Source organism: Aythya ferina (assembly GCF_964211825.1).
Source record: "Aythya ferina genome assembly, chromosome: 4".
Classification (NCBI taxonomy): domain Eukaryota; kingdom Metazoa; phylum Chordata; class Aves; order Anseriformes; family Anatidae; genus Aythya; species Aythya ferina.
The window spans coordinates 17,836,527-17,864,359 of record NC_140300.1 but is presented as its reverse complement, the minus strand read 5'-3'; the positions used below and the strand labels follow the sequence as shown (position 1 = coordinate 17,864,359).

The following is a 27,833-nucleotide window of genomic DNA, read 5'->3' as shown; positions in this document are numbered from 1 at the left end:
TCACCCACCCTTCAGTTCAGCCAGTCCCTGTAGTATCCTTTTATCTCTAAACCTTTTCTCCTTTTCTGTCATTTCAGTATGATTTTCTCTCTCAGCTATATGCATAGAGAATTCAATTTAAATACCTTCTGGCTTAATGCAACCATCCCACAGCATCTTCCACAAACTGCTCCTCACTTTTTTCCACAACTGAACATTGCATTCTATTTTTTCCTCTTCACAGATAGCAAGGGAGAGGGACAGAGGGTTTTTAAGGCTCCCTTTCATTTTGTCACCTGTTGACACACAGAGTGGATGTAGTGCTAGGAATCTTTCTCCTTTTTATCTTCCCGTTTTCATAACCAAGTAACAGTTTGACAAGGGCTATAGTTTCACTGCTCTCAGTGAGACTGTCTTCTTTCCAGTTCTTTTATTGCATAAGACTTAGATTAAGGACAAAAACACTATGTAAGTAAATAGCAATATTCAAAGTGTCTAATTTCTGGAGCAAATAATTTCTCTTCTTTTCTCAGTACTCAAGTCTCAATGGAGTGTTCCTTTTCTCTTCACTTTTGTTGACTGTAAACAAAATAGCAGAGGCGAAATTTTCAGTCAGATTCCCTTAGACCTCTCTGATCGTATGCAGAGAAATCCATCACATTCTGTCTCTCTGCCTTGGAATTTCTTCTGCCATATTTCAGTCTCTTGCTCTCTAACACAATCACTAAAGATTTTCAAATAAATGCCTGGGGAAAGGGTGGGGAAGCAAATCTACTTAATTTTTCAATAGTTTCAGTCTCAGAAATGTCTTTTCCTTTTTAATTTGGGCCTATGGAAAATTCACTTTCCATCTCAATGTTTTAATTTGGCATAGTTATTACTGCTCATCACTGTACCGTAATTTTAACTGAAGTATGACTACCAGATCCAGCTAGAATGGTCTTTTACTTCTCTAAATCAAATGGACTGTTGGAAGATGTGTTTCTTCCATGAATTAAGAAGTATGCCTTTGCCTGAAAACAGATTCATAAATTTGTAATTTGTTTGGAACTCTTACAGAATGACACAGGTAATCTGGAAGTTTTAATGATGATGAAAAAAGAAGATACAGCTTTTTTTTTTTAAAAGCTTCTAAACACAGGGTAGCCCATTTAAAGATGTAGCTCCAGTCAAGATAGCATCTGGATAAATGGCCACCAAACATGCTCAGGTCAGTTTTTTGGCAGCAAGTCCTCACTGTGTGATTGTGCTGTGGGTAGTTCAGTGCAAAAGCCCAAAGGGTTCCTTGTCATGGAAATTACTGCACCTGTATAGATCAAGTGCAGCACAGGCATGTGGTGATAGGACAAGTCCCAGCTCAGTGGATTCACTGTATATGTAGCAATGGGTCTGTTTTAGAATACAGCAAAATCCTTTTTTTTTTTTTTTTTTTTTTTTTTTTTATTTAATTAGTTATAAAAATTGTAGGGGATTGTACTATGCATTTGCCAGAAGGTGTTTCAACAGCTTGTACATTTCAAATCAAAACTCATCATACCTGTAGATTGTGTGCATGAATTTAAAAGCTTATCAGCCTGTTATTTCTAAGTGCTCCCAAGCTTTCTCACAGTCAATATCATTAGAGAACTAAACACTTAAATTTGAGTTTATCCTTCCCAAAATGTAGCAATCTGAAGTTTGTCGATTCCAATGCTTTATCTAGCCCAATAAATGCAGTGCAAAATGAGGAAAAAGGTAAGTAATAACAAACAATAAGTGGAATCATGTCCTTCCAGTTGTTCCTCATAGTGCTTGGATAACATTGGGAAGAGGTAGGAACTAAGGCAGTGCTGAGTTGAATTCTTGCATTCTTGATTACTTTTAACTGTTGAAGTCTCTCTTTCATGCCAAATCCCATGCCAGTTCAGCCAGAACATTTCCTTTAAGAGAGAAATGTTCTTCAATAAGAACTGGGAACTTAATAACCTGTTATTCTTTATCCTCTGTTTGACATGAAAGAGTTCAAGTGAAGGTGCAGATCTCATTTTCAGAGTAAAAAGAATTAATGGAAGATTTTTTTAAAAACAAATTGTTAAATTATTTATATAATTAATATTATGCCACAGAACTCAGCAGGTAGAAATAAATGCACAATCATCAGTCTATGTAGTCAATTTTTTAACACATTCAATTTTAAGGAGTTTGTGAGCTTCAACAGTTGATTAAGCCATTACGATTTGGACTGCTTATGAATAAACTTTTAGCTTTGCAGTGACAAATTTCAAAAAGTTTTGGAGTCTCTCTAATCCTAATTCCATAGTTATTATATAAAGTCAGAGTCTGCTTCTGCCTTTTCCATATTAAATTTTTTTCCACAGCAATAGCTGTACTCTACCTTCTCTGTTTCAACCTTTCACAGTAGATTAACACATTCAAAACAATTACAGACATTGCAGCAACAAAATTAGAGTGTTGTTACAGATAATTTAAGTTGTAGTATAGCAGACAGGCTGGATACCAGAAAGACAAAAGGATATACAGGTCATACTTTTGGTTCTATAGCTGTGTTTTGAGAGGCAGCTCATTACCTTCTAGTTTGTTTGCCTTTCTAAAGGTGAACGAATATTCCTGCAAAACACTTATGAAAAATACTCTGAGATTTTGGGGTAGGTGTCAAGGCCTATCTATTATTGGTTACAATATGTGAAGTGTGTAGAGAAATGAACCAATTTTGAGAATACACCAAGAATGAGTTGGTGAAGTGAATTCATACCAGAAATTGATTTTTTTTTCTTTACATAGCTCATAGACAGAGATGTTTACCCAGAAAAGTGTTACTTGCCAATATTCCTCTCAAGATAAAATATCTGATCTCATTAGCTGATTCAAAAAAAATAATTTGCAATGAGATCTATTACTTTTCACTGTGTAATTGTTGCTTTTATTCTGATCACATGAAGTGAGATTAACTATGTTCACAGAACTTTGATAAGGATAAAATAAAATGTACAAATATTGTCTTGTCCTAAATTAAAAAGAAGGGAACAAAGAAAAGAAACATGATTGGAGAACTGTGACTCATCTCACTTAAAAAATGGAGGTGCATATCTATTCATCTATCTTCTATTTTAAAATATGTAAAGGCACTCTAAGGCACTCCATCAGCCTGTGCTAAAGCAAGCAGCAATATAGAATTGAATTCTGTTTGTGAGTATCCTTCATTTGGTATTATCTGTCCCATTAAAATAGCCCAGTGTAAGCAAAGCACTGGCTTTCAGTCAAAGTTGTTTTTTTCTTTTCTTTTTTTTATTTCTTTCTCTCTCTCTCCTCTCTCTCTCTCTCTTTTTTTTTTTTTTTTTGTTTGTTTGTTTTATTTTAAGAATTGAATCATAATTGAAAAGAGTCTTTCTGACTACATTTATCCAAAATACTAGGTGCCTGTTTTCAGAGTGAATAATGGCCTACATGTAGGTTCCTTGCTTATCTGTTTATGTAGAAAAAGAATTTATGTCATGCAGATACTGACAGCTAGGAATGGTATTCTTTCCCCACTCATTACAAAAGCTGGGCCCAAGTCTACTAATGAGAGATGACATATGTGCCAATATGAGCAGAGAGTTCTGTCAGACAGCAGCATTTTATTTGCATTTGATGCAAGTGTGAAAGATTAAATTGGTTACAAGACAATGCAACTCCGGTAATTCTGGATAAGGGACTGGCATGACCCTCCACTATGTTAGTCAGCAGTACTGCTCACAGGAAGACGGGAATACCTCCATGCAGGACATAGTTCTGTCCCCTATGTGAGTTACTAACTAGTTGCATGATGAGGAATGTGTAGTAATTGTAACACAACCAAACAGTCCACCTTAAAGCTCCGGCAATGCAAGAGTGCTTCACAGAGAAAACTCTTGTGACCACAGGCTCCCCAAAAGCAGAGCCAGCATGCCACAAGGCCAGAGTGCATCTGGAGAGAAAAAGCATGGAGTACCTTATTCTGTCCTTTCACTTTAATTTTTGGTTAAATCTGAGGTTAAAGCTGTTTCCACCACCTTCAAATAATTTACCATCTGTTTCAAAAAGAGAGAAGTCTTTCTCTTCAGCCTTCTGCTGACTCCGATCACCATCCTTCTCTTAGTGGCATGCTGGTATTTATTCTAGTGCTGAATAAATAATTTATCATTTCAAACTGCTAAAATTTTGCACCCATTTTGTACTTTTGGAAATGACTGTGTATTACAAACCAATACTAAATTAGGTCCAGCACCTTTTGGTCCAGCAGTTTATAATAACAGGTCTTGTTGCTTATGGATTTTGTTACAGATTATATAGGGTTTTAATTTGTTTTTGCTTGTTTGTTTGTTTTTAGCTGAGCTTCTTCCACTGGGAAAAGAAGGAGAGACATTATCTCACACATATTATTCCCCTGACCTCTATGAAATCTCAAGTTATGCTTTCTCAGCACTGAAAATGGGATTGGGTCTATGGTAAAGCAGAGGCAGAAGTGTTTCTTGATGGTTCTTAGCCCACTTAAAAGGGGCATCTCTTTACCTATCTAATATGACAAGGTCCAACCTCAGCCAAACTGTTTTATTTCCTGAAAACACACGCAGTGGAAATGCATCTGTCTTTTTGGATGCTGTAATAGATGCTATTTTGCTTTCCTGTACCTCTATGAATTCTGCTCTTGGATGACCCATACTTCATTTGTACTTGATTTTCATTTAATTTATCTTGAACCTTGTAATAAAATTCTCTAGTGTTCTCTAAATTATGTGAAATTGAAATTCAGCCACATAAACTGTTAATGTGCAATGAGATGTTTTTTTAGGGCTCGTTCTGCCCAGAAATAACACATTCAAGAGAGGAATGTTTTATATATATGTTGAGTATCTCGCAGCAGCTCCCTCAACACAGAGCAGTTTCTCTGTTGGGGTACTGAATTCCTACAGAAGAGTTCATGAGGTCAGAAATACATATTTCTGATCAAAATTCCCTGAATTTTGGTGTCCTGGTTTAGACATGTGTTACAGATTAAGGGGACTCTTTACCCAAAACTGCCATATCAATACTAAATTGACTTCATAAAACAGACATTACATTTTCCTGAATAAATAATGTATACAAGATATGTAATTGTTTTAGCAAGTCAGGAAATCTATGACTACCCCTAACATCATTTATCTTTCAACTAATACAGAGGTCAAAATGCAAAATCACTGTACATTCTCTGTATTTGCAGGATTTCTAGTAGGACTTTCTTTTCCAGTGCAATGGGCAAACACAGTAAGAGTTTCCAAGTGCTAGTTTGTTCGTTCTTTGTTGTTTTTTTTTTTTTTTTTTTTTTTTTTCTAGTGAACTTGGCCACAGTACAGACTTTTAAGTGTCATGCTGACCTCTGCTAAACACTGCATACCTAAAATAAATTTGCTGTTTGCAGCTGATCTCCATTTTAGGTCACAGGTCCATATAAGCCTATGTAAACAGTGGCTTTCAGTGACTTCCAAATGAAATAGAAAGCATGTCTCCATTGGACTTTCAGTTAGTCATGTTCCACTTAAAAAGAAAGCTTGGATTCCTTGTTTCATTTTATTGTCATATATTATTTAGATTGAGATACATCTGGGATGATTTTCTGAATGTATACAACATAGTCAATGCCTAGGAAAACTTTTTATCTAAATGGGGAAAAATAGAGGAAAGATAACATGGTAAAAGTGAAGTAGCCAGTAATTCTGTTTTAATATTGGTTATGATTTCCACAGGCTATGAAATAATTTAGAATTTATTCTGAATGATTTAGAAATTTCTATACTTATAGGAAAAATGTGTTTTGCATTCTTATTTTCCCTTTTTTGAAAAACTTATTAAAAATAGCTTGAATATTTCAGATATTAAATTTTATGATTAAAAAATACACCAAAGGTTCATAAGTAATATGTATTTGTGAGAAGGAAATATGAAAATTATGTTACTGCTTCATAGAATTTCAGTTGCTTCAGTTCACTTTTGTAGACCAGACCTGCTTCTGTTGAGAGACAGATTTACAGAGCTGCATGACTAAGAAGAGAAGAAATGGGTTCCGATAGCAGCAAAAGAGACTGGGGAATTTTGGGTAAATATGGGGTGAGGAACTGGATTCATTTTTCCTATAGAGTGAAAAAATACTTAAGTACTTTGGCAGGGGCTCTAATTGTTTTAATATTTCTTTTTAAATGTCTGTTAGGAGTGATATAAGCATAATGCAAGAGACTAGACTAGGTGGCTTCATGAATTCCCTTAAAATCACACTTTATCATTCTGAGTCTGCAGGATTATTTAAAAAAATAATAATATATTTATTAGGTGCTTCTCTCATAGCTGTTTTTTACAAGCTATATTTTAAGTCTTCTTGCATAGACTGGGGGTTCATTCAACTTCAGGGATCCCATTTGAAACTTGAAATGTAAGGTCTATATACATTTAGCTATCAGCAGAGGTAGATGCATCATTTCTGGTGATCACTAAAATATTGCTCTAGTTTCAGATAATTATTATATTAAATTTTTACCTTGACACTTTTACTACTTTTGTAACAATATGAAGTAGTGAATTGGGAATAGGACAGATTTCAAAGCTTCATGCGCAGAACAAGTTTCACCAATGTAAGTCATCAGAATGAGGAATGACTCTCTGTAAATTGTGCAGTTTTTCAAAATGTCTTCTGAATTTATTCTGGATCACTGAAAATTGTCCCCATGTGAGAGGAAAAAAAAAAAAGAAAAAAAGAGAGAAAGCCACAGTCTGCTAACCTTCCCTGCTTCTAGCATTTTTTGATTACAGGAGTATCTCAGAAGCTTTCACAGTTACTTAAGTATCATGTAGTAATATGCCATGTTTGTTTCTTTTACTAAACTCATTTATTAACATCTTATTGAGAAGATGGATCAGCTTTATTCTGACCTCACTAACTTAATACTGTTACAGCTGGCATGTTAATATTCAGTTTAGGAGCATATCATCATACTCCTCGGCTCCATAGGCTTTGGTACCTTCAATTCATAGGTTACCTGTTATAGGGACTATAACATGCTTGTAAAAAGCATTGTGGATACTCCATCAAATAGATTTTGTTCTTTTCCCTGCATTTATCAGAATAAGGCATTCCATTATTTTTAGAGAGACTAGTAATTTCTAGTAGTTTGGTTAAATCTGCTAGTAAGCATGTAAACTACATTTCAGGTTTTCTTTTCTGGCTTTTTATTCTGTGCTTGCTAGATTATTAGTTAACTAATGTGCTATTTAAGGATAATTAAGCAAGGATACAATGTAAATGGATATGTGAAAAAAACATGTGATGGATATGATGGAAGCACGTGCTGATCCCTGTAGTCTAAACTAGCATATTATATCCATATGTATGGTGTTTTTTGTTTGTTTGTTTGTTTGTTTTTATTTGTTTTTAATAGGAAGAAACTCCCTGTGTTGAAATGACAAAACTATCCAAAACATTATGGTGAAAAGGCACTGCAACGGTGTTTCTTAGGGTATCATTGGCAATATACTGAAGATGGTATATGCAGCTTTAATTGAGTGCAGACAGTAGAATAGAATGCTAACATTGAATGGGTAAAACATCACATGCAGTTCATCCTAATATGTTATTTACAGAGGGAGGATTGCATATATGGTTCTGTATTTTGATAAATACAAAGAGGATGCTTTGTTCTGAAGTACCAATGTCTGATGCATCTATTGCTTGGCACTTTGATGGTGAGACACCGGATAGAAAGAGATGGTTAATGTGTACATGGATAAAGAATTGGTCTGAGATCAGTATAATTTGGCACACAACTCAGTTGTCAAAATGTTGCTCAGCTGCAACAGGAACAGATTTGAACTCACAATTTTAAAACAATTCCTCGCCATTTTACAGGGCACTGTGGGTTTCCCTGGGCAGTTATGAAGCTATAGAAATTTGGCCACTGACTTTTTAACAGTGAGCTGTTCTAATTAAGAAAGTTAAATAATCCAGAACAGTGATTTTTGACCCAAGACCTGAACGTGGGAGTGACTAGACCATGTCTTTCACAAGAGGTAATGGAATTAAAGCATTAAATAAACTGTTCCAACAATTGAATTGTTCAACTGTTCAAAGCATTAGCCTCATTTGTATATGAAATGGGCCAGCTTTCATTTCTACATGTAAAATCTAAACTGTTATTATAGCTGTATAAAGTAGAAAAGTTTAAAAAAAATAAAATAAAGAAAAAAAGTAAGCCTCAAAGCCTAAGTTATGCAAAGCATCATCAAAGATGCAAAGAGAAGAATCTGGTTGCAGAAAGATTTATAGCTAATCTGAATAATTTAACAGAAAAATTATGATTCTGAATTATGAGATAATACTCAAAGGTAGTCTCTATTGCAATAACAGTTTAGAATAGAACCTGGAAAAACTTTGCAGGCAAACTTTCACCTTTTAATTTCATATTCATATTTCAAGTGATTAGTGCATAGGACAAATGATTAAAATAAGAATTTTGTCCAAAAGTGGAAGCTACAGGCTGACTCCTGCTGTTAGTGATCAAGTAAGCAGGACATTCTACAAAGACACAAAAGAGCCAGAAAACTAGAAGAAAAATGATACAGAAATGAAAAGTGCTGCAACCAATTAAATGAAAATATTACTTCAGAATTAAAGTTACAGAAAAGTCAGCAAGAATAGAAATAGCCAAGCCCACAGGCCATGCCAGGCAGAGAGCAAAACCACAGCCATCAAAAAGTCACTGCTTTATGGTTTGTAGGGTTTCTAGAAGTACAGTTATGGGAAATTTCCTGAGCCTGCTTCTGTTTCTAGGATGTGGAAGATAAGCAGTAGGACTGCACTGTGGAAGGTGCTGAGTCTGGATGGATGTGTACCACAGCTCAGTTCCTCAGGATTCTTTCACTGAAGAAGCAGTAGATCCTGTAGTGTGGAGAAGGTGCATATTGGGAAGGAGAAGCTACTAGCAAACTCATGTTTCTGTCTTCCTATGGGATATCTTCCTCATATGCAAAGACCGACAGGAAGGTGTAGAATTGCTCCAGCCATCAGTTAGTTCTTCTGTATTGCATTTCTGTGGGAAAGCTGGTGACCGTCTCCACTCCCATGGGCTCCCTCTGCCACAGCCTGCCATTATCTTCAAATACAGAGTTTCCTCTTCTGATGCAAAACCCTGCAACTCCTTCAGAGGGATATTCCTCAGGGAAAAAGTAAATAAATAAATAAATAATGGCTGAAGTTATGAATGAAGAATTTTACATTTGAAGCATATTGATAATGCTGAAGAATAATGTAAGATGTGAATTGCTGTTACTACCAGCCACTCCCGTGTTGTGTACATAGGTATGTATTTAATTTCACAGTTCTCTTGTACTCTGACTAGGCTATATTCATGGCTGAGTCTAAATTACGTTCTAAAATTAATTTTGAGAATAGCAAGTCTCAGGATGCCATTTGAACCCTCTGTTCCTAGCTTGGGGAAAAAAAAAGTCTTTCAAAATCTCTTTTCTTTCCTCAATACTGCTCTTTATTTAGCTCTGTTCAATTTTAGACTTTATTGTTTTCATGTGAGCTCTGAAAATACTGATCTGAAGGTCTTTAAATGACTTCTTTTTAACTTATCTAGCCCGATTTCAGTGTTAGTAATTCAAACAGGCACAGTCCACTTGCTTCAAATATATTTTGATGTCCTCCCATGTGTAGGAAGCATTCAATCTTTTTCATTTGTTCTTCTCTGCAGAATATTTCAACCACCTGACAGTGTAAATTCTTTCTCTGTCTTGTAAACTGATAGGCAGCCAGGTGAAAGGGTTTTACTAGGCCACCATGCACAGCATGCATCTTTTGATGCCTATCCTTACAGTGCTCAACTTTCCTACTTGAGTAGGGTCTTTTTATATTTTCAATGAATGACAAAATATGGGCTCTGTTACTCACTGGTATCTGTAATGATAGCTGTGCTATTAATGGTAGCAAAAAGTTTCATGGAAAAATGCTTGATCTCTCTTTGTTTCACGCTAGTTCATACTTTAAATGTGGCAGAGCAGTGCTATTCAGAGCCCCATAGTGACCATACCATAAATATCCATGTCTGCTCTCTGCTTTTATATCTGTCTCCCTTTCAGTTACTGGATATTTTGTTGTCGCTATTGGTAGTTTTTTGTTTGTTTGTTTGTTGGTTGGTTTGTTGTTGTTTGGTTTGTTTGTTTGTTGTTTTTTAATTCCTGATGAACAGACAACTTCTCACAATCTTCTCACACCTTATCTCTTCTCTCATATGTACATTGCACAAAATAGATCTATGGTTGCCTATTGGTCTAGCTTATCCACAATGAAATAAAGAATTTGCATGGATGGTGTCATTTTCATGATGGAAGAGAATATGGGGATTGAACATCAATCAAAAAAACTCATCAGATATTCAGAGAAAGCAATAGAAATCACAAAATAAAATAATAAAAAATAATACCTAACACCAGCAAAGCTTTTCAGGCATCACATTGTTTTTTGTTTATTTTGACAAGTGAGGAGCATTAAATGTCATATTTCTTATTGTTTCACATTTCTGAGTTCCCTGGAACATTCTGAGCTCTCTTCATCATCCTATATTGCCAGTGAATATAAAAACAAAGCAAATATTATCTGGCCTCTCTTCAAACTTCCTATAAGATATTAAAATGAAACAGCAACGCTCTTTTGACACTTTTAAAAGACTAATATGTAAATGAGTCTCAGTGTCCTCTGTGTTCTGTGGGTATACACTGGATCTCTCTTTGCTCCTGAAATTTCCACACCCTTTTGGAAGTTTACCAGCTCACACAGAAACATGTTTGTATTCCAGAAACAAATGGAGAAGATATAAATCAAGACACGGTCTTTCCAGTGCAGGAAATCTGAATTTAAATAAAAGCAGCCTTCAAAAAGCATAAAGTGATGAGGACTAAAGAACCATGTGGAACTAATAATGTGTTAGAAAATGGAGTCATATTTCTGGTGTGTAAATGATTTTTATGAAGAAAAATATATCCACTGATAACAAAGAATGTAAGAAGGAGGTGGTAATGTAGACCATTATATTGCACAGAGATGGGAGGGAGAGAGAAAATTTAGATAACAAGAAGAATTTTCTGCCTCTTAGTTTAAGAGTAGCTCTGCTGAGTTTAGCACTATTGAAAGTCTCTAAGTCTCAGTGCTTTGTGCACAGAAGTCTCCTTTGCATTGAAGTAGTAAACGTTAGTATTTTGTCTCTCTGTACTGTTGCAAACACATTCTTCAAACCTATGCTATAAAGACCACATATGCAACTTGACGAAGTAGGACTAGTTGTTCACATAGAATGGACAATTATCCTTGTCATCTGGTTTAAAACAACCTTGCTTCTTAATGATGATTGGGTATCAATGAGATAAACCTTATTATTGAATATATTGTTGATGTAAGTTATGTGTAAGTTGTTTTTTTTTTTCACTGTGAGAAAATTGGCACAATACTTGATTCTTTAGAAAACGTAACCCACCCTTCAGTGAATTTCTCTAATAAGATGACTTAGCATCACCCACCTACCAACACAAAACTCCTGAGAGCTTTGGGCTCTTCCATGGTAGAGGTGTGTAGGAACAAAAATAAAGAAAAAAAGAAAAAAAAAAAAAAAAAAGAGAGAGACTGTCAAAATGTTCAGAAAGTCTTTGGGGATTCTTCATCTAAGTAGATTATTAATTGGGCGGACTTGAAAACAATGTCAGCATTCGTACTTACTTAATGACATTATGTATGTTGGTTAGCTTTATATAACCAGCCTAGAAAAAAAAGAAAAAAGAAAACAAACAAACAACAACAACAAAAAAAACCAACATTCAACTTGTCTCTGTTTTGTTCTGTCATTTGTCTTAATAATAACTTCTGGAAAAAGTAGAAGCTCACATTTGGACTAGAAGTACACTCTAGCAGCACACTAGTGCTTAAGTCAGACTGTAAGGATCAGCAGACATTGGCTTTCTGATTTCCCTGGCTTTTTGGTTCTGTTTTGTTTTATGCTTTTTATTTTTTATTTTATTTTATTTTAAGCATAACTTTGAAAAATGGTGCCTTGTTGCAGTCTCTCAAGCTGTTTTCTATAGGCATGCAAGCTAGGCTTCCCTGTGACTTTTTACTGTTGATTGGCATAAAAGTCCCTTGTCGTCTACAGTGAGCTACTAATGAACCAACAAGGGATTAGGAGGAAAAGCCTGGCAAACATCCACATGCTCCATCAGCTGAACTGAAGGAACCCTTCTGTCAGTCTTTTATTTTGAGACTGCAGATAAGTTTCCTAAACATATTTATGGTAAAGTTCACTTAACACAGCTAAAGCCCACAGGAAGCTTGACAGTTTTCCAATAATACACAGCAAAAGATATAGCAAAAAGGAGTGTTATCCTAATTATTAATGATACCTCTAATTATTAATGATGTATCTTCTACCTTTGTTATTTACATAAAAATGTTACCGTATTGTGTGATTCAATTCTCACCTTCTATCCGTAACTATACATTTAAAAATTTAAGTATCTACATGCTACATCCCACAAAACTGAATATCTGCCTGGTTTGCCAGAAAGAAAGCATGGAAAGTGATCAAACAGACTTACATAATACTTGTTTTTCATTGTAGTCTCTTAATCTAGTTTCTTGATGGGATTACAATTGTGGACAAAGGTTTGAATAGCTGTGTTTGGCATAGTTGTGATTTTAGAAAGCCCTAACATAGTTTTATTAAGATTTGTTAGCAAAACCAAGATATCTAGTTAGTTTATTGTGCATGGTTTTGCAAACGCAACAACTGAACATACTGTATGAATGCTTTCCTATTACATAGTGATGCTCTTTATCTTGCAGAGCTACATAGTTCCAGAGAAAATATGGGTTGGTAATAGTTTCTAAGTTTGTGCGATTTCTCTGTTGATCATTGTGAAGGTCCTTTCCAGAATCATTGCACCTCTCAGAGGAACAAATGAAAACAAAAGTCCAGAGTTATGTGTAGAATTGAAAACAAAAGTCCAGAGTTATGTGTAGAATGCTGTTCTGGAAGACAGAAAATAGTCATCTACAGCTCAGCTGGATCCAGATGTGTTGAGGAAATGTTTTTGTGCATTTTGTGCAGTTTTCATTCAAGTCTGTTATTCCTAAATCTGCTGTTCCTAAAACGTCTTTGTCCTATGACAAAAGTAACTTTAATTTTTGAGACAAAAAACAACAACAACAAACAGAGAAAAGATCATATTTAAGAGTAATGAGACAATTCTAATTAGAAACAAAGAGGAATGTTGAAATTTCATCATACAAGTTTGGAAGATAGCTCTAAAATGTTCCACCTCCCATACTTCCTATATGCAACTATCAAAGATAAGTATTAGCTTGTTTATTTTTGGGGAGAGGGGGAAAATCAATAGTTACATTAGCAAAAAGCCCATGAGAGAAGACCTACGACTTTGAAAATTGCCAAGCTATTTGTCATTCTTTTGGGTTTTGAAACTACTTTCAGTTTACTAGAGCTTTATTTAACAAACATTTCCAGTTGTAAAAATATGTTCTGGACAGCTTTTACAAACTCTTTATTCTGTTTAAAAGGTATTTTTCTTCCATTAGCGTTGTTGTCATCAAGCTGTCATGACCATGTAAAAAGAGTGTATGCTAAAACTGCAGAGGTAATTGAGTTCTTGAGGAATTGAGTAACAGTGTTCTGACAATCATGAAAGCTACTGCCCACATCCTTGCACTTCTGTGTGTTTTCTCACTTGCCAGAGATCTTTTGATAAATGTTTCAAAATTATCTCACTCAACGATAGGCCTCTTCAATTTTATTTTTCTGCAGCGTTTACTAAACTTGCTCACCGTTGATCTGTTGATGTCTCAATAAGTTAATCATGTTTTGAAGCACTGGTAGTCTTTCTAACATAGCAGTCTTTTGCAAGAGGTATGGCATTCTAGGTCTGCTTAGACTGCTCTACCTTACACCCAGTACTGTCACAAATGCCCTGATACAAGGTGTACATGTTCAGAGAAGTTGAACTTGGGAAAATATAGGGAATCCCTCTAGCAAAATTTCAACAGAACTGTGGCCATTTAAAATACTGACTAGCTAGTATTTTTAATTATTATTTATTTATTGTGAATTCATGTAAGTTTGTCTCAATTCTTAGATTTCCATGTTTTGTAACTTTTCAAGGTAACCCTGGCTACCCTTTTGAACCTATGTGCTCAAAATCGGAGCAGGTTTTCTGGAAGTCGAAGATATTCTCTTTTTAATGTCAGCTCTCAAAGTATTACACTGAATCACTTAAAATGCAGCTGATAAGATTAGACTGTGTCTAGACTAGTTAATTAAACACTTCCAGGAAATATTCTTGCACATTGAGACACTGTCATCAACTCTATTAAAGTATTAGAAGAGTGCCTGTAATACTCTTGGCCTGTGCTAGCTAGCACTCTGCTAAATAACCCCTATACATGGTTTAGTAGCTATCATAGACCAGAAACTAATCCTAGCATTTCTATTTCAACTTTATTTTCTATAGCCATACTGTTTTAGAGGAAAAGAGATGTGTATAGTATGGATGCAGGCTGTTTTATGGTAGTCAATAAAAGTAGCAGAGAATTATATACTTAATTTAATAATTTAGACAGCTTTATTTTCTAGAGGTAGGTATTTTCAAAAAGACACAAGGGGGTCAGAAGCAGATATTCTACTGAGGTCTTTGGAGCTTTTATCATCTCTGCTTATGTTCACTTAGCCTTGTTCTGCAAAAGCAAATGCCTTTCAGACACATGTAACAAACAGTAAGTATGCAGATAGTTCCTTGCAGATGTTTCTCCTACATAAGAGTTTCACAGAAAGTGGCTTACTAAAATGATTCTCCTAATATGGGACAAAAAATTTACTGTGATAACTGACTTGGGAGCACAGTTAAGAATAGCAATGGATCAGTTTTTGTATTCCACATACAGGTTAAAATACCATGTTTTTTTTTTTTTTTTAACAAATCTCTGACCATATTCCTATACCATCTAGATGCTGTTGGACTTGAGTAAGCAAAGTACTATGGTGTTTTGTAAAGTTAACAAAAATTGCTCCAAGACATCTAATATTTAAGAATAAAATAAGAGCTCAGGTAGAGTGACAGGGATGGGAAAGCAAACAATTATGAATAGAAATTTTTATGGTGGACACAACACTGTAACTTCTGAGGTTTTGACAGGACATTGCGGACTTCCTATTACCCCAGTTTAAGGAGAAACTTGAGGGAGAACAGATGTATTAATATTTCAGAATGTATTAAAGGGCTGTATTAGAGCCAGCAACATTTCTTATGAAAAAAGTTTAATTTATGAATGAGTAAGGCTATCATTATTGATTGAGGGAGTTGACAGCTCAATATTCTTTGAAAGTCAGAAGTGTCCAAGTATGGCAGTAATATGTTAAGACTGGCCTTGAAGGTGATAGCAAATATATTTGTGTATGTTGAAATGGATCCATTAGGGAAATGTAAAGGGCTGAGAAAGTTGGAGTGACAACCCAGAATGATGATATTAGCAGCAGTATCCTCAGTGGATAAAAAGAAAAGAAAGATAGCACTTGCTAAGGACAGCAAAGAGAAAATCATGATAGTTGAGAAGCAAAAACAGGAAAGTCTAAATTAAGAATTTAATTCTTTGACAGGAAAAACACTGAATCTTAGAGCAGTTGCACTGGTGGTATTACGTATACCCCTGATTCAAGAACACAAAGGGAGAAATAAATAAGAGATACCCAGGTTGAAGGGCTACAGGACTGACATGGCTAGAAAAATTTCAGTGAAATTACTTGTCTTACAAACATTAGCTCAGACACACAGAATCCTTTCTAATAAGTAAGTAGCACAAACAAATCATGAGGAGAGTTGAGCTTCATCTTTGGAATTGCAACAGCCAAGAATTTTTCAGCTTCAGTTTCTACAGAGCATTTGAAAATGTAGTTGTCTGACATTTTTGACATTGAACTTTTTTGATGATTTTTGCTTTTTAATGTGGTTTAAGAATTTCCAGTAAAGATGGAGTTATCTGAATGGCATTTTTCAACATGCTGAGAAAATGTCTATCTTCAAATAACATATAATTCATGGCCACTGTTAGTACAATATCTGCATCAACTTCCAGAAAAATATACTAACAGATTCAGGGAGCCACATTTCCACAGTATGGATGGGGATAAACTTGAAATATAATTCAATTTTAAGGATGAGAGAATATCCAAAGACTGTTCAAATGACTACTTAGAATAACTGGCAAAATGACTGTATGCTGCTTCTGACTTTTTATAGCAGACTAGAACTCTCAAGAGCAGTGTTATGATATGAGAGCTTCAGGTATACTTTTCAACTGGGACTTCAAATCAGTTGGCTGGTGAGGATGTTTTACATCAAGAAGTCTTCAAAAAGCCTGTTTACCAATATTGTAGTATATAATATTTTCTATTTTAGTCACTTTTGTAAAAGCACAAGATGTAATGTATTGCTTTTTAAATACAATGCTGAGTGTGAAGAGCCAGAACTTCAGCTTCATGACTACACCTTGCCCCTGTCCAAGACTGAAGATTCTTTGGGTGAGCTACACGTGCATGCTAGCCCATAAAATTATTGTTGCCTTCTGATATAGAGCTGGAATGCATGTTTAGGGCATCACCATGCATATCAGTAATCTGACTTTTTGGATGGGACTAGGAAATTGTCTTCTGACATCATGTAAGCATCATCATGTGCAAACTGTGGTAACTCCTTGAGTAGTGACAAGTGAAAAAAAGTTGGGCACAGTTTGGGATGTGAACATAGGTAAAAGTTGTAAAGAGGTAGAAATAATGTACTGAGATGTCATATTGTTGTAATTTTTATTTTTTTTTCCCCCAGTACTTAATCTGGGAAAGATCCTATGGAAGTCAAGCCATACTGACTTACTGCCTAGAGGAAAGTTGCAAGGTGTGGTCCATTATAAGACTTAATATAATAGCTGATAACATCATTGCATTTTGTATCTTTTGATTCATTAAATATTTACTGAGAAAGAGAATTACATTCAAAGGACTAAAGCTAAAAGAATAGTTTGTATCCCTTTGCTGCGTACGCTCAGAGATTTGATGAACTAGAAGATTTGCTGTGTGTATATATATATATATATGTATAAATTCTTAGAATTCTAAAAATCCTGATTGGAGTCATGACAAAATCCTGAGAGTGGCTTAATGGCAGCCTGGTGAATGTGAGTGCATAAGAAGTGTAAGGAAGAATATAGGCATTCCTGGGATTCCATCTGTAGACCCACTTATCACTTCTCAGTCCAAATTGACTGGGTCTTTTTTTTAACATTAACATTTTGTGATATACAACATTAAGCAGTAGCAATATGATTCATAGTACCCAGGATCATAGTCATAATAATGTAAATTTATTCACTGTATTGTGGTTTAGACCTCCATCACAATATGAGAAGTGAACATTTAGATATGCCTTTAGCTTGAAATATGACCAGTGATGTCAATTTAATATATTTACTCACATGATAAAAAGTAAGAATGTACTAAATGCTTTTTTGAATAGGTTACAGAATCTATAACACTTTCTAGGCTGAAACTTTTTATCTGTAGTTACAAAATAAGAAAAAGACAGCTACATGCAGTTCTTTATAAAACATCTATATGTAATAATAGTTTATACATTAATGTCTTTTCCTCACATTCCTATTTCCTCCATTCCTAACTATCTTATAGACCTTTTTGAAGTTTAATTCCACAATATATTAAGTCTTGGGTGGTTAGATGAGAGAGGAAATAGGGTTTCAATATTTGCAGATGTGTTAGCTACATTCTTCCTCCTGTATTCTGACAAAACTGCATGGGTAAATGAGGATGACTTTTTTTTTCTCCCTTAAATGTAAGGAAAAGAAGAAATCAACAGTCTCTTCATTATTTTTGGAAAGCTATTTGGAGAGAGAAATAATTATTCCATGCAGTTTGTAACATTAGTTGTCAACAGAGTCAACTCCATTTTTAAGCAGGTAGAAAAGTAGAGACTTCTGGGGGTATTTTGCCTTCCTACAAGAGAAATATATTTTTTGTAAAGTTTTGCTAACAAGCAATGACCTAATGAGGAAAAGAATCTTTAACTGTGATGAATACAAGAACAAAATATAGAGGAGATTGTCATGGCTGATTCACAGAAAGAGAATCACAGAACTGTTGAACTTGGAAGGAACCTCTAGAAGCCATCTGATCTAATCCCCCTGCTCAAGCAGGGCCACCCACAGCAGGATGACCAGGACCATGTTCAGGTGGCTTTTGAAGATCTCCGAGGAGGGAGACTCCACAGCCTCTCTGGGCAGCCTGTGCCGTACTCAGTCACCCACACAGTATGTGTGGCAAGGAAGCATCAGAAGTGCTTCTTGATGTGCTCAGTTGGAATCTCTTGTGTTCTAGATTGTCCCAATTTCTAGTCCTGTCACTGGACACTGCTGAAAAGAGCCTGGCTCCATTGTCTTTTGTATATAAATACCCTTCAGGTATTTATAGACATGGATGAGATCCCCACTGTGTCTCCTCCAGGATATGCTGAACAGACCCAGTTCTCACAGTGTTTCCTTACAGCAGAGATGCTCCAGTCCCATCATCATCTTTGTGGCCTTTTGTTGGACTTTCTCCAGTGCATCCATGTCTTTCTTGTACTCAGGAGCCCAGACCTGGATCCAGCACTCCAGGTGTGGCTTCAGCAGCGATGAGTAGAGGTGAAGGATCTCCTCCCTTGAGTTAGTGGCAATACTTTGCTTAATGCAGCTGAGGACACCATTGACCTTCTTTTGGCAAGGGCACACAGCTGGCTTTTGTTTAGTTTAGTGTCCACCAAGACCCAACTCTTGCCAAGCTGCATTCCAGCTGGATGGTCCTCAGCATGTCCTGGTGCCTGGGGTTGTTCCTCCCCAAATGTAGAACTTTGCACTTCTCTTCTTGTTGAACTTCATGATGTTCCTGTCAGACTACTTTTTCAGCCTGTTGAGGTCCCTCCAGGGCACAACCCTCTGGAGCATCATCCATGTCTCCAATTTTTGCGCCATCTGCAAACTTGCTCCCATCATCCAGATCATTAATGAAGATGCTAAAAAGAACTGGACTCAATACTGATCCCTGAGGTATGCTGCTTCACTAGCCTCCAAATTGACTTTGTCACTGCTTATCACCTCTCTTCGGGAGTGACCACTCAGCCAATTTTACTGAGTTTGGTTACAGCTTTCTTGCCAAGTCCTAGCCTGGAGATTATTATTCTTACAGCATTTTGGCATCCATCTGTAAAACTGGAGCAATAGTGCTTCCTTCTTTTCTTCTGTACATTCTATGCTATGTCTTGGAAAAATACTCAGCATTAGACATAGGTGCAGTGGACCTACACCTCTGGAAAAAAACTCTTTACTTTGCCCTACTCATAGTTGGTAAGGCAGACCACAGACAGCAGATCCCCCACTGTGTACTACTTATTTACTCACTGTCAGCAATGGGAATCCAGGTTTGGGGAGCAATCACAGCTGCCTTCTTTGCAGAACCTCGACCACAACCTCTGCTTGCCATTTTTCTGTTCTTGACTCTGGCTTGAGCTCGGCCACTGTCAGCCTCAGGAGCAGTCCTAAACCCCCTTTCTCTCCTATGGAGGTAGATGCTGCTGCTAGGATAGACAGAGAAGAGCTTCCTAATTCCTCTATCTCCTAGAATTTTTCTCCAGACTTCTTTGTGCTTTTACCTTCTATGTCCCAAGGCGGTTGTCTCACCACCTGCAGAAAGCTGCAGCTACATCCTTCCATTCCCTTCTCACACAGCACTTCACTGGATGAGGCTGGTGTGGCTTCCTTGACTGTAACAGCAACCGCTGTTGTCACAGAAGTAGTTAATATTGGGTCTTTTTAAAAAGCATTTACTTTTCTGTTCATGTCAACATTTGCAGCAGACAAGTATTAAGGAAAGCTATTAATGCAATGGAATATGTCAGTTCAGGTGGCAATGTTACATGTACTGAGACACAGCTTGTATCAATCATTTGGTTAACATGCACACAGGTTGCAGAGGTTATGTTGCTGATAATGGTAAATTATACCATTTTAGTCCCACGTTACAGAAAGCTGGACCCATTGTCCTTGAAGTTATTGATAAGTTAGCTTAGAGGGGAGGGTATTTGACCTTGTTTGAAACAGATTAAATAAGAGACAGAAGAATAGAAGAAGAAAGTTTGAAGTAAATAAAGGCATGGTTACCTAAGGAAAAATGGCCTACAGAAATGAAATGAAAACAAACTTTGAGATTTGCAGTATGTCCTGAGCACAGGCAGAGAAAGCCCATGTTTAAGATGGAGCATTAAACTTTAGGTTTTCTGACAGAAGAAGCTTAAGTAGTTTCAGAGATTTCAACCCTGAGCAAACAAAACATAGAATAGTGACATGCAAAGCACTAAGCTGTATGGATTTGCCTATTCACAGTAGAAATTTTTTTTTTCTTCTTTTCTATTTATTTTATCAGTCCTCATATTCCCACTTCTTTCAATTGTTTTCAGTAATGGTAACACCCATCATAATGTGAGTATACCTGGGGGATTTAGAAGTTGCTGCCAGTTCTTACATGACACAAAGACTGTTTTTTTTTTAATCTTATCCAAAGAAATAAATGGATGGTAATGGATTTCAACCATGTGGATGACAATACTCTACCAGAGAAGATTAAATTTCTTGCAATTGTTCCCGTGCCCATTTTTGCTGTAATAAAGGCGCTGTTTTTCTGCTGTAAATTCCTTCTTAGATGCTAAATTATTAAGGGATTTAAATAGTAATGCCTTAACTGTGAATAGCATTTTGTGCAGTGCGTGACAGAACTGCAAACCTCTGCAGGTAGGCCAGCAGCCCATACTGGTGGAAGACACCATTTCAGACCTATGGTTAGTACTTGTGTTATTTTGCTGCTAATGTTTCACTGGGAGAATACTTTGGTCAACACATCCTACTGAAGTGAGAGACCATCAAAAACAATGAGGTTGCTTTTCCTTTTCCTTCTCAACCCATTCTTTTAAAATTTTCTTTTCCAAATCAGCCTAAACACTAAATAAACCTCAGTGAGCGTGAGACAGTAGAATCGAAGAAGTTTGTGACAGTTGAAGATGAGAGATGATTCTTGACGCGCAAAACTCGGTGTTACTAGCTCTACAAAACAGTTTTGTAGGCTGTTTTTTGTAACCCGGGGTAATTAGGCAAGGACCTGCCCGGACGCACCGGCCAAATCCCCGCGCGCTGCCCAGGCCGGCGGAGGGCCGATCCCTCCCGGCGCCGCGGTTCCCCCCCTCGGCTCCGTGCTTCGCCCTCAGGCCCTTCACGTCCCTCGGTGCCCGGGCGCCGGGCCCGCTCCCCGCGTTTCCATGGCAGCGCGCTGCCCGCAACGACGCCGCCGCCTCCAGCTTTCGCCGGCCGCAGGCGTTTCGGCGTCGTTTTTCCCGCGGACGTCTCCCGAGTGACCCGACCCGGGGTGGGGTGGGAGGACCCCTCAGTCCCCAGATCCACGGCGGGCCGCCCGACAGAGGGAGTGCGCTCGGGGACCGGCCGCGGTGCCCGGCAGGCCGGAGTGGAGCCGCCCGCCGCTGCTGGCCCCAGCTCGAGTGGATGGGATGCCGCCCCCCTGCTCCCTCCCTTCCCGCTCTCCCCCTTCCCTCGCAGGAGCCTTCTGCGCGTAGTTTAATGGCTTTGCAAAGAAAGCCGGGCAGGAGAGCACTTTCCTCAGTGGCTGTGGTCAGACCATGACCTAACTCATCATGAACTTGGAAGGGCTCGAAATGATAGCAGTTTTGATCGTGATTGTGCTTTTTGTTAAAGTGTTGGAACAGTTTGGGCTGATTGAAGCGGGTTTAGAAGGTAAGGGAGTGTTTTTTGGTGGCTCGTCCTTCTTTATGTTCCGGCTCTGCTCCTGCAGCGAGGCCAGGGGCACCTGTAGGGTGGGCGTGCGGCGCTGCCTGGGTCACCTCCAGCCCTGGGGGCTGCGAGCGGGCGGTCTTAGGGCTGCGGCGCTTTTCTTCCGCAAGAAAAATACACCGGTGTCCTGAATACCGCAAGTAGAAACTTAAGCGTTGAGCAGAGGTAACGTGAATAGAACGTGAATATCTTGTTCCTGTTATAAATCTGCAGTTCTAAAACAGTAGGTGTCACAGGAGCTTTTGGGATGCTAACGTGCAAATACTGCTATATTGCCTTAAAATTTTCATCTAACCTATTCATGCAAGTATCGTCTAGATGGGAATTGTTGTAAATTCAAGATATGTTTTTTTGTAGCATTAAAAAAACCTGTTGAATACTTAATGTACTGTTAAAACTTAAAATTGTCCTTGAGGAAGAAGAACTGCAATGCTCAGATTCAAAATAAGCAACTTTAGCATTCACTTAGGGCAATTAAGTGCAAGTTTTTTTGCTTGATGCTTTATCTCAGATCACCTCCTCCCTTCTTATCAATATGGTTTGTGTATAAAGCAGTAAAAATGAGAAATAAGAAACTTATGTTATTTTCAATGTGCTTCTTATTTGCAAAAGCTAGTGGAATATTGATTTTCTTTTTCTTAAGGCACTGTTACTCTTACCATATGAGGAGTTAATCAAAAAAAAAAAAAGAGAGAAAAAAAAAACCAATGCAGCATAGTTGATAATGTAGTGATACTCATTGCATCAGGTTTCAGACTTAATTGTTCTGTCTCAAATATTGAAAAAATGTGAAGAAATATGTATGTTCAAATCTTTCTGTAAGATAGCATTTGAGTACAGTGTATATACTTATGCCTGTGAAAAGGGGAACTTTGTTGACTGAGAGATTGTGGTTTCATGTGTTAACGAGTGAGAATATAAGCAAAATTTGCTCTTATGAAAAGGTCTGAAAATGCTATTTGTGTAACCCTTTCATGAAATGCAGTCATTTCTTCAAGTGATTTGAAACAGGGAAGTTCACTCAAAGGTTTCTCTGTGTTGCTGTGTCAGATGGACTTGCTAGTGTTAATTACAGAATCTGAAAACCCTGCAGGCACTCACAAAAAATGTGTTATCAAGTGCATTTTTACAAAGAATGTATATACGCATTGGAGTGTGTTACGCTGAGTTGAAACGACAAGAGAAATTCCCTTTGAATGCATTAACTTCTGCTTTTCTTTTTGTTTTGTGTTCAGTTGTAAATAGAAGTGTCAATCAACTTGAGAAATGTAATAAGTTACCTGCAGCATTAGAGGTTGTGGAGATTCTGCCCCCCAAAAAAAGGTATTTACTTCCTAGGTTGGTTGGCAGGTCTCTGTGTTCTTTTGAGCTTCACATGCAGTCCAGTTCCTTGGTAAAATTTAGCATTTGATTGTTGTCTGTGCTTGTTTTTATGGCTGGGGAAGGTGATAATGGGAAGGCAATTAGAAATATAGTGGAGCTGCCTGTAAGTGATTGTAAGAGTTCTGTAAGAAATAAGTTTATCATGCAGCTGCCTATTTTGTCTGCCTCAGTATAATAATAATAATAAACCACAAAAGTGTGGTTTCATATACATGTATATGAAACATATACATATGTATATGAAATCTTAAAGTTTCTTTCTTCCTAGTGCAGTACAGTTTTCCAGCATGTCAGCCAAAGGAAATCACAGGAAGGTGTATATTCTTCTGTGATATTCAAATGGTATAAATGAGATAAAAGACGTGTGAAAATCCAGTAATAGATATAAACGATAATGTATGAAAGTAGGCATTAGATACCTAGCACAAACTTATGGGTTCATTTGCTCATAGTTCAGGAACAGTGCAGGTTTATTCCCCAGGTATTTCTTAACCTTGTGAATTAAAGATCTGAACTATTCACAATAAAAATAAATAAATAAATAAAATAGATTTATGCATTTTTCCTGGGGAAAAAAATTGTTTTAAGAATTCCATCCATAATGAAAAGTGCATGAATCATAAAATTGTTCAAATGTTATGCTTTTAAGTAAAATGTTAAGAAAAAAATGAATTTTACAAGTGTGCTCAGAATATCTATATGCTTTTTTTTCTTCTCTCAAAGGTTAGTGTGTTCCAATTAAATGTTTTTGCATGTTTCATACAAATACATACTTGTTTTACATACTTGTGGCATATGAAACGTATGCTACATCTATCTAAAAATCATCTGTAGATTCAGTAATGATCTATAATTCACTGCACCCAAAACAGTATGCTGAACTCTCTAAAGTATACTGAAGCATATGTAAAGATCTGAGTTTCAGAATTGTCCCTATCTAAATCCTTACCAAAAGCTTGAAGCTAGCCTTTTTTTCTTTCCACATTGGTTTGTTGTGATTCTGAATGTTGTGAACCACCTCCACATTTAATTTGAAAAACTCAAGTGCAATTTATGTAAATCAATAGCAAAACCACATTTTCCTCATTGTAGTCTTTTAATAACTACTATGTATAATATTCTGCTTTCTTCATAGTGTTTAATGTAAACTATATGTATAATAATAGTATGCAAAGACAATGATGAAAATAGTATCTTCAGAATAAATATTATATACATTTGCTAATATTTATTTCCTAATGCACTGTGCTCACTTAGGTAACAGTATGTTTTCCGTGGTTTTGCCCAGTTGTCTTCAAGCACCAAGTGATTCTGTAATTGTAGTAGAAGTATTTTGAAATAGATGCTTTTAATATTGTATGACAGCTGCTAAAGTGATAAGTAGCAGAATAGATTTATACACTTCTGTAAGTTGTGGGTTGCAGGGACTTTATCTGTAGATTAAGTATTATTTTATGATGTATTGCAATCACTTAGGTAACTGTGCTTTCTGTGGTTTTTCTCAGTTGCCTTTAGCTGCTGAGTGGTTCTGCTGTTATTATAAAAGTGTTTTCAAATAGATGTTTTTAATATTGTATGACAGCTTTTAAAGTGATAAGTAGCAGAAAAGATTTATTCACTCTCTTTGGTTGTGGATTGTGCAGACTTTCTCTTTAACTCTTAGCAAATTGTTATGTCTTCCTTAATAAAGTTTATATTGTTTTAAATGTAAACTTATTAAATGTAATGAGGAAACTTAGCAATAAGAGTTTGTAGATGGAAATTTAAAATCAATTACATTTCTTCTTGTATGAAAAGTTTTTCCAAAAATCATTCAAAATTAAAATTAGATTTTTCTTGTGCTGGGGGTCCCAGACCTGGCTGCAGTACTCCAAGTTGAAGCTCACAAGGGCAGATCAAAGGGGGCCAATCCTCTCCCTTGACCTGCTGCTCACTCTTCTGTTGACGTGGCTGGCTTTCTGGGCTGCAAACATCCACTGTTCGCTCATGTCATCCACCAGAGACTCCAAGTTCTTCTCTGCAGTACTGTTCTCAATGAGATCTCCCAGTCTGTGCTCATGTCTAGGATTGCACTGAGCCAAGCCCCTTGCACTTGGCCTTGTTGAACCTCATTAGGTACATATGGACCTACTTTTCTAGCTTGTCCAGATCTTGTTGGATGGCATGCTTTCCTTCTGGAGTATTGACTGCACCACTCGGCTTGGAGTCATTTGCAAACTTGCTGAGGGTGCACTCAATCCTATTGTCTATGTCACTGATACAGATATTAAACAGCACTGTTCCCAAGACAGATCCCTGAGGGACAGCACTCATTACTGGCCACCACCTGGACATTGAGCTATTGTCTGCAACCCTCTGGGTGTGGCCACACAGCCAATTCTTTATTCACTGAATAGTCCGCATTTCAAATTGATCTTTTTGCGATCTGAAGATCATGTGGGACTGTGTGACCTTGCAAAAGGCCAAATAGACTGACTGATGTCATCTACCAAGCTACTCTTCCTCAGTGTAAGCATTGAAACCAGTACCACTGGGGATAAGGTTCAGAGAAGAAATGTAAAGAATATAAGTGATTCAGAATATTTATATGAAAATATTGTTTGTTAAGAAATGCTTTCATAGCAAGTAGTACCTCTAACAGGAAAAAAAAAGTTATAGTAGTAGTCATACATGTTTCTGTGAAATGTGTGTTCTGAGTGTCTGTTTTTCATATCTAATATGATAATATCAAGATTAGTGTCTAAAAAAGCTTTCTTAGGAGCCCCAAGAGTGGCATTAGTAGAACTTTTCAGATAAAATTGCTATAATTTAGTTAAATTACTGAAAAACTTGATTCCTCCAAAATGTCAAAGCAGCTCCTAATCCCATTTTTATTGTGATGGCTACTGACAACTTCCAGTTTAGCATCTGGGAAGCAGACAAAAGCCACAGAGACACGAGGAGTTGCTTGTGATATTTACAACTGTTTTTGACAGACAGTGAGTGGAAATGACACTAAAGTTACTTGTGATTGTTCTGAAACTAGCACCCAGTTAAGTTGTTTTTGATCTAGTTTATGATCTGCTAGGAATTTCTGTGCTTCCACGGTGATGTCACCCTCCACAGTGATATCTGTGGATGGAAATGGAGGAATATTAATTTCAGAGCATTCATTATCATAGCTTCATATCAGAAACAGTTTGTAGTAAGTGTATGGGGTCAGGCAAAGATCTATGTGTGACTCTTTCTTCTTGATGTCAAAGAAAGCTATGTACAGAATTATGAAATTTGAAACCGACCATGGACCAATATGTGAAAAGTTTAGACAGAGCTGACAGTGTGCAAAAGAACAAAGATGATAGAAACTTTAATATTAGGAATTTCATCCATTCCTTAGAAGTAATCTGTTCAATTAAGAGTCCATATATATAAAAAGATAAATTGAATCAAGACAGCTGTTAAAACAACTACTCAGATGTGGATGGGTGAACAGTAGATAGAAATCTTCAACATAGAACTCCAGTGAAGTTTTCCTTGATTAAATATTTCTGCTCAAACAGCACTACTATGTCATTTGTAGATGGTGGCAAGCTGTCTTCCATACTAGAAACCTCAAGTTCTGGTTGCAGCATCAAAAAACAGAAATGTGCAAGCAAGCTTGCTAACCAAAGCAGTTTTAATAGGTGCCTTCTTTAAAGCAGTGTCTGCTTTAAAGCAGTCCAATATCTCTGAATCATCTTCTGAAGGCTGATCCATTCTTGCTGAAAAGTGTTCTAAGTGTTCCCAGGTCAGTATCTGCTGAAGAGATGCTTTTCTTGGGACTAATTTTCACTCATGGGCTTGTTTAGTGCTTTACATCCACGGAGGTCAACAGTAAGCAAATACTGTAACTGCAAGTGAAAGACAGATGTCAAAGGAATAAGTGAATAAAGAACGCTATGCTCCACGTTACAGAATCACAGAATTTTCTAGGTTGGAAGAGACCTCAAGGTCATCGAGTCCAACCTCCAACCTAACGCTAACAGCCCTCCACTAAACCATATCCCTAAGCTCTACATCTAAGCGTCTTTTGAAGACTTCCAGGGATGGTGACTCCACCACTTCCCTGGGCAGCCTGTTCCAATGCCTCACAACCCTTTCTGTAAAGAAGTTCTTCCTAACATCTAACCTAAAACTCCCCTGGCTCAACTTAAGCCCATTCCCCCTCGTCCTGTCACCAGGCACGTGGGAGAACAGGCCAACCCCCACCTCTCTACAGCCTCCTTTAAGGTATCTGTAAAGAGCAATAAGGTCACCCTGAGCCTCCTCTTCTCCAGGCTGAACAAGCCCAGCTCCCTCAGCCGCTCCTCGTAGGACTTGTTCTCCAGGCCCCTCACCAGCTTCGTCGCCCTTCTCTGCACCCGCTCAAGCACCTCGATGTCCTTCTTGTAGCGAGGGGCCCAAAACTGAACACAGTACTCGAGGTGCGGCCTCACCAGAGCTGAGTACAGGGGGACGATCA

General features: G+C 37.2%; 1 protein-coding gene across 7 annotated transcripts in view; it reads left to right on the top strand.

The window, feature by feature from the left end:
- KCNIP4 (potassium voltage-gated channel interacting protein 4) overlaps positions 1-27,833 on the top strand; it is a 444,218-nt gene that overhangs the window by 209,678 nt on the left and 206,707 nt on the right. The window contains exon 1 of one of the 7 annotated variants that reach the window (XM_084518865.1): positions 21,685-21,913. The exons of the other annotated variants lie outside the window; for them this stretch is intronic. Within the exon in view, the coding sequence (XP_084374991.1) occupies positions 21,814-21,913 (100 nt within the window). The 5' untranslated portion in view covers positions 21,685-21,813. Of the gene's footprint in view, positions 1-21,684; positions 21,914-27,833 lie in introns of those variants that run through there. 7 annotated transcript variants of the gene reach the window in all.